Genomic DNA, 7,298 nt, shown 5'->3' with positions numbered 1-7,298 from the left:
GCCGGTGGGAGCGGGGTGCAGCCAGCCCCCCCAGAGAGTGCTGCCAGGCACGGTCAGAGCATGGCACAAAGGGAAGCGCGGGAGAAGTTCTGAGGGTGGAGGGATTCGGGGAGGGTGTGCTAGCGGTGCAGAGCTCCGGGGAGTGGGGGGACGGGCACAACCACAACGGGGTGTGAGGCAAGTTCCCCGGGGGGCCTCCCCGCCTCCCCGCCCCCCCTCCTGCTTTCTGCATGCCTTGGTTTGGCTGCCAACATCCCCTGCTTTTGCTTGTCACCCAGGGGTTCACTTGAGTCCAGTCATCCTGCCGCCTGGATGCTCGCTGGGGCTGTAAGGCCAGGAGACCGGTGCTGGGGGCCCAGCTGGCCCCGGGGTTGAGAGGGGACTCCGGGCCACCTTCCCAGAGCTGCCACCACAGCTCAGAATTTGGCAATGTCCCCTGGGGGCAGTTTAGAGCTGAGGGCCTGGAGCTAGCAGGGGCCTCGCCAACCACCTGCGGTGAGGCCCTGGGCGCGAGGTGGCTGCTCTGAGCCTGGGCTTTGCAGTAGTTTGCTCAACCTGAACACCACAGACTTGGGGGTTGGGGTGGTGGTGCTTGGACAACAGATTTATTTCCCCCGGGTTCTGGAGGCTGGAAGTGGGAGAACAAGGTGGGCCGGTTCCTTCTGAGCCCCTCTCCCAAGCTGGCAGATAACCCTCCTCTCCCTGGGTCCTCACAGGGTGGTCTCTCCGGGTGTGCCTGTGTCCTGACCTCTTCCTCTGCTAAGGATCCCAGCCAGACAGGGGTAGGCCCACCCTGAGGACCTTGTTTTGACCTAATCACCTCGATAAAGGTCCCATCTCCAAACACTCTCATATTCTGAGGTCCGGGGGTGGAGGAGAGTTAGGGCTTAAGCGCATTAATCCTGGGGACGCGGGTCAGCCTGTGACAGTCCCCGTTTGTAAATGGGGTGACAGGATGGCTCTGAGGGGCCACCACCGAGTGGGGCAGTGTGGACGCCCCAGAACACGAAGCACCTGCTCTGGGGGGTGTCAGGTCTGAGCCTGCGCAGGGGACAGGGAGCAGATCTGGTTTTACTCCCTGGGGCAGCAGCAGGCGCAGAGTGGCCACCCAGCAGACCCGGCAGGAGGGTCTAGTTTGAGGTGGATTTCTGTCATTTGTTTTTTTTTGTTTGTTTGTTTTTTTTTTGTTTTTGATTTCTGTCATTTGTGAACAAGTCCCTGACAACTACACGTGGCCGGGCCAAGGTCCTGAGGTGGGGACGAGGGAGGGCGAGTGGGAGGAGTGACTCACACATAAATAATCTGGGGCTTTCTCCAGCTGGGCTGTGGGTGAGTTGGGGGGTGGAGGGGCAAGAATGTAACGGGTAACAATGCAAACAATCCCAGGGATGGAAGCAAGAGGTGGTGGTCGGTACTGGGTGGGGACTCCTGGGTGCTCTGGCTGCATGGGAGGCTGAGATGGTTTCTGGCCAGGCTGGTTAAGGGGTGCATCGTGGAGCTGGGGGCTTGGGGCCTTTGGGGCTGGGGGGTACACGCCTGGTTAAGAGCAAGGAAGGCTGTGTTAGTCCCCTTACTCTGAAGTCATCTGGCTCTCTATTCAGCAGGAAGGAAACTGAGTCACAGGGAGGGGCAGTCTCCTGCTAGAAGCTTGCCCGAATGCTTGCCTCTGACCCTGGCCCATCAGGGCTGCCTCCCCAGGCAGAGGATGCTGGGGGAGTACAAAAAAAGGGGCCTGGAATCTTGCCCCAGGGAGTGCTTCAGGGACCTAGCGCCCCTGGAGGAAGGGATGGGACTTTCCCAGATTGGGGGTGGGGGCTGGGCCCTAGGGTGGAGGAGAGTTCAGTGCTGGTGCTGGTAGGACCCCCATGGTTCTAGGTCTCTGTCTCGCAGGGGCGAGGGCTGGCCACACATGGCAGAGAGCCCAGAGGACCCCGCCAGGCAGGGGAGGCCTGGGGGGCTGGGTGGCAGCCGTGGGGCCTTCTGCATTCTCTGGGTTCCCCCTGCTGTCTCAGCCCAATCTCCAGTAGTAGCCATGTGTGGTCAGACCTGGGTGGGGAGCTGACAGTGGGTCCCCTCAACTCAGGGGAAGGGTTCTGGGGGGTACTTCCCTCCACTGTCCACTGTCCACTGAGCACTGTCCTGCGAGACAGATTCTGGTCCTGCCAGACTCCAGCCTCTGGTCCTGGAGCCAGGGTGGGGGCGGGCTTCTGGGGGGTGGGGGGGGGTGGTCCCACACCCGGGGGCCCCCTTCGGCTGCCCTGGCCCCCGTGGTACCGGGGAGGGGCGGGAGCGTGGGAGGAGGTGCCAGGGCTCCCCGCGGGGACAAGGGTGAGGTTTGGAGAAAGCGGGGCGAGCCCAGGGGCCCGATCGGGAGCCCCCGGCAGGTGCTGGGGGTCTAGGGGCGTGCGAGGCCCCCACCGGGGGCGGGCCGTGGTCCTCCCTGCGGGATGCGGGTCGCGCGTGGCCGCCGGCAGGCGACAGTCCCCGTCTCGGCAGCGCTGGCGGCCGGGCGTGCGGGCTTCTGCGCGGCTGTCCCCAGGCCTCCGCCGGGACCGGAGCGCGGGAACGCGTGGCCGCGGCTGGCTGGCCTCGGCGCGGGGGAGCCGCTGCGCGTGCGCGGGGGCAGGTGGCGGGGACGCACGTGGGCCACCCAAACAAAGGCGGCGCCGCGTGACCGGGCGTGCGCGCGCGGACCCCCCGCTTCCCCCCCCCCCCCCCGGCCGGCGCACGCGCGTCCCCGGGGGCCGCGCAGGGAGGGAGAGGGAGGGGCGGGGCGGGCCGGGGGCGGGGCCGACGCGGGGCGGGGCGGGGCGGCGTGAGGGGCGGGGCGGGCCGGGGGCGGGGCGGCGGCTGCGCAGGCCGGGCCGGGGGCGCGCAGACTCCGCGCAGCGGGACGCGAGCGCGCGACCTGGCGCCGCCGCCGCCGCCGCCGCCGCCTCCGCGCTCGTGGCCCGGACCCGCGGGGCCGCCTCCTCCGGGCTCCCCGGCGCCGCTGGGCTCCCGGGCGGGCGGCAGGTGCGGCGCGGCCGGGCGGCCGGCGAGGGGGCGCCGCGGCAGCGGGTGAATGAGAGTTGGCCCCGATCTCCGCGCAGGGTAAGCGGCGCGCGGACGCCCACACGGACCCCGCGGACACACGGACACGCTCCCGGCGCGGCCGGCCGAGCGCGACCCCGCGCGCCCCGCCAGGCTCCCCCGCGGCCCTGGGGCCCCGCGCACACGCCCCCGGGCCCCGCGCGGGCTGCAGCGCCCCCCCGCCCGCCCCGCGACCCCGGGCGGCCTGGGAGACGACGGCGACCCGCGGCGCTGCCGGGCTGGGGCGCTGCCGGGCGCCGACCCAGGGGCCGGGGCCGGCGACCCGCTCCCGGGGGCAGGCGGCGGAGGAGGGCGCCCGCGACCCCAGGGACGACCCCGCCAAGAAGTTGGGGCCACTCGCCGCCCCGAGCACCCTCTCTGCCCCGCCTGCCGTCCCTTTGTTTGGGACTCCCAGCCGGTGGGCTCTGCCGGGACCCGGGCCGCCTGCAGGCCGCGCGGTGGGCTGGCGTGAGGCAGCCGCGGCCCGGGTCCCCCGGGCCCCTCCCCTCTGACTGCGGAGGAGACAGGTGGGCCGGCGCACCTGCCCCCGACAGTGGCCTCCTCCGTGGCCTCCTCCGCGGCGCGGCGGGCGCGGCGGGAGGAGCCGCAGGCCTCCCTCCGTGGAAACATCCTGAGGCCAGGTCGCTCCCGGGGCTGTTGCCAAGCCCTGAATTTCGGGAGGCGGGGAAAATTCAGTCTGGGGGAGATCTTTTCCGGGATGGGAGTCTCTTTTTGCCGTTTCCTGTGCAGGTTGGGGAGGAAATAGAGTTTTGAGCCCCTCCCGAACACAAACAGCGAGGCCGCTGGGTCCCAGCCCCCATGATGGCCCAGCTCGGGGTTGTCTTAAGTCTGGGCCCCGCAGGATGGGCAGGGGCAGGGGCAGGGCCGCGCACTAGTTAAGAGAGGACTTGGGAGTCTTGCCTCCGCCGTGTGTCTGCTCTGTGACCTTGGGCGGGAAGGCATCGGGTCTCCATGTGCCTCAGTTTCCCCAGCAGTAAAGGGAGAGGGGGGCTGAAAAGAGGAGTAGATGAGGTTTTGCAGGCCTCGCACTGGGCAGACACGCCCAGGGCAGAGATCAGAACACCCCGGTGAGGCTGGTGGTGCCCTCTGCCCCCAGGCAGACGTTTTCCCTGACTGCTCCACTGTGTCCCAGGGCCATTTGCGGGCACACCTTCCAGCTCGGTGCGTGTGTTCCAGCTCTTGTCCCTGCCCTCTGCTGGAATGAAAGTACGTCCTACGGTTGTTAGCCGGTTGTTAGCTGGGACACCTCGGATCAGGGGCCTAAGGAGACCTGCCCCTCCTTCCCGCTGCAGACCCTCCAAAACCCCCTGCCTGGCCCAGGGAGGGGGCCTGGCCTTCTCCCTGCCTTGGCAGTGGTGTTGATCCTTCTGTAGCACTTTGTGGCCATGGGGCAGGAGCCTTGAACCTCCACAGTCTGGACAGTGCTGGACTCATGGCAGGGGGTGGGGGTGCCAGCTTGGTGCTGGGGACTGGGAGGCAGGGGTCTTCAAGGCCTTAGGGTGTGTGCCACACCTCCTCTGCCCTTCTTGCCTCTCAGCTGCCCCAGCTGATGGGGTGTGGGGTGTGGCTGTCCCAGTGGTGCGGCCCGGGGACGGACGGGCCAGGCCTGTCCTTGTGATGTCTGTGTGTTTGCACTTGGGAAAGGCATTTCCTGGAAACTGGTTGGGAAAGTCTTAAAGTTGTGGTCAGTATGGCTCTGGCCCTGGCAGCCTGTTTATTCTGTGTCTTCTACGGACGTGGGTGGGGGGGCCCTTCACAGAGGAGGAACCAGGTGGTCTCTCTCTGGACCGCCCCGGGCCACCAGCCTGTAAGGCCCCCCTCCGTGCCCTCCTCTTATCTGTCGAGTCCAGCCAGGAGTGGGTGTCAGGAGATCAGTGGTTGCCAGCTCCGTGTGACCTCCACTCCCTTGCTCCCCAGGCCTCACCTTCACCACCTAGAAACGAGGAGGAGAATCAGGCCTGTTTTTCCTGAATCACCATTTTTGCTCCACAGCAGAACAGAATAGAATAGTGGCTCAGGCACAATGAAACAAAGTGCTATTAGATCCCAGCGAGCCCTGTTGCCAGGGGAGGCTGCGAGCCTGCAGCCCATCCTCTGTGTGTAACAGCGATGTTACAGATGTGACAGCGACAGCAACACCAGCACCAGACCCAGGCCGTTCTTGGTGGAATCCATGTAATCGGAGAACAGAGGGGCTCTCTTGGTGTTTCCATGCTGTGCCCTGTGTTGGTTGTGCCATCGGTACCCCATCGCCCCGTGGGCCCCCGTGAGCCCCTTCCAGCTCTCTACGCATTGTGGTTTGGGTGCTTCCGTCTGGAAGTGGGATCTGCATGAGCTGTGTGAAGGAATGGGGTTCCCATCCCGGAGTGGCATGGCTGTAGCCAGCTGCTCCTTTCTGGGGGCGGCCCTTTTGGGGCGCTGGTGTGTTTCCTCTGGCCCCTCACCTCTGGTGTTCAGCTCTCTGTGTGTCAGGGTGGGGGGGCCCCTGCCTAGCGGCCATGCGGGGGACTTGTCGAGCGTTTCTGGAGCACCTGTTAGCACAACAAGAGCGAGTGCTGGCTGCGAAGGGGGACACCGGTGGCCGGCCATCTCTGAGTTCCTGCCTCCTTCCCTTCCGGGCTTCTGCTGCACCTGTTGCCAGGAGTACAGGAGACCATTTTTGTGCGCGCCTGCTGCCCAGCGGGAGCTCTGACGGCATCGGGCTATGTAACCCAGCATCCTTGCGCTTAAAGAATTTGGAAATGAATTGGGGGAGATGAGACGTGGGCTGTGGAAGTGAGTAGTAGGAGGAATACAGATGTAGTTGCTGGGGAAGCGGCTTCTATTTGCTCAGCCCAGACAGGGGTGTCTGTGGGAAGCTGCTCATGGAGAATTTGGCCGCTCGCACGGCACTCAGGGGAAGGCCTTTGGTGTGGGGGAACTGGGAGCGACTTGCAGGTTCTCTGGCACTGGTGTGGATTCAGGTCTGTTTTTTTTTTTTTTTTTTTTTTAAGATTTTATTTATTTATTCATGAGAGACACAGAGACACAGGCAGAGGGAGAAGCAGGTTCCATGTAGGGAGCCCGACGTGGGACTCGATCCCGGGTCTCCAGGATCACGCCCTGGGCTGAAAGCGGCGCTAAACTGCTGAGCCACCCTGGCTGTCCAAGGTCTGTTTTTTTTTGTCCTTGGCTTCTTTGGTGGCACGGGGTCTTCACCCTGGGCCGAGTCCTGAAAACACCCCACGCAGAGGGAGTAGATGTTCAAGTCCCTGATGGTCACATGTGGCCGGTGGACCCGGGAGGAGGCCTGGGTCCCTGAAGGTGATGGTCACTCAGCGAATAGCATGTTTGAAGGCCCATCCTCGCCCCAGATTTGGAGTCGGCCGGCGAGGTCAAGAAATGTAATCTGTTAACCTGAGAACTTCAAGGCAGGTTGCTCCGACTTTTCTTACAGAGATGGAGCAAGAGAATGAGGGTTTCCCTAATGAGAGAAAACCACGTTCCTCCAGCCTTTGGTGTCCTGCACGTGGCCTGCACGGAGGGGCCGGGTGGAGACCTTGGGACTGTAATTCCCCACCAACGACCGCAGCTCCCTGAGAGCTGCTGTCCAGCGTGTCAGGCATCTGAGTTCTAACCGGGTTGTGATCGTGTTGAAGCCCTGTGATCAAAGTCCCCTGCAGTCACACTGGAAGGCGGGAAGCACTGGCCTGAGAAAACTGTAGTAACAGGAATCACTCAGTGTAGTGGCCGACGTTGGGCCAGGAGTTCTCCCCACATTGTCCCACTTCCACCCCATTGAGAGAAACTGAGGCACAGAGGGGCGGGCTGGCCTACGCCCCCATTTAGTTAAGTAGCAGGGCTGGGATTGGAACTTGGCAATCCCAAGTTGTTTGGCTCTTAACTTTGCCACCACCCGCACCCCCTAATTCCTGTATAAAGTTCAGTTACGTTTCTAGGTTCCTGGGGGAAATAGGAGCAGTAAATTTAGAGTCATGGTTGGAAGTGCCTTTCTGTTATCCAACATGCACCTGTAGCAAGGGCGCCCCTTACCCCGGCCTGACAGCCTTCTAAGCACTTTATATGATTGATCTTTGTGACAGCTGGAGGCAGGTGCTATTATTAGCTCCATCGCACAGATGAGGAAGCCCCAGCTCAGAGAAGTTAAGTAGTGTCCCTGAGGCCCCAAGCTGGTGAGGGGCAGAGCCGGCTTTGAACTCGTGGTC

At 64.0% G+C, this 7,298-nt stretch overlaps 1 protein-coding gene across 2 annotated transcripts in view; it reads left to right on the top strand.

Annotated features, from left to right (window-relative positions):
• The first annotated feature begins 2,952 nt into the window (after positions 1-2,952).
• The window catches only part of GRAMD4 (GRAM domain containing 4), a 73,678-nt gene continuing 69,332 nt past the window's right edge, over positions 2,953-7,298 (top strand). For both annotated transcript variants that reach the window (XR_012039063.1, XM_072843505.1), the window contains exon 1: positions 2,953-3,093. Coding sequence is in view for 1 of the 2 variants with exons in the window: in XM_072843505.1 (XP_072699606.1) it covers positions 3,065-3,093 (29 nt within the window). In the remaining variant the exon portion in view is untranslated. The remainder of the gene's footprint in view (positions 3,094-7,298) is intronic.

This window comes from Canis lupus, chromosome 11 (assembly GCF_048164855.1).
Source record: "Canis lupus baileyi chromosome 11, mCanLup2.hap1, whole genome shotgun sequence".
Lineage (NCBI taxonomy): Eukaryota > Metazoa > Chordata > Mammalia > Carnivora > Canidae > Canis > Canis lupus.
The sequence above is the reverse complement of the archived record's forward strand: the minus strand, read 5'-3'. Positions and strand labels throughout refer to the sequence as shown.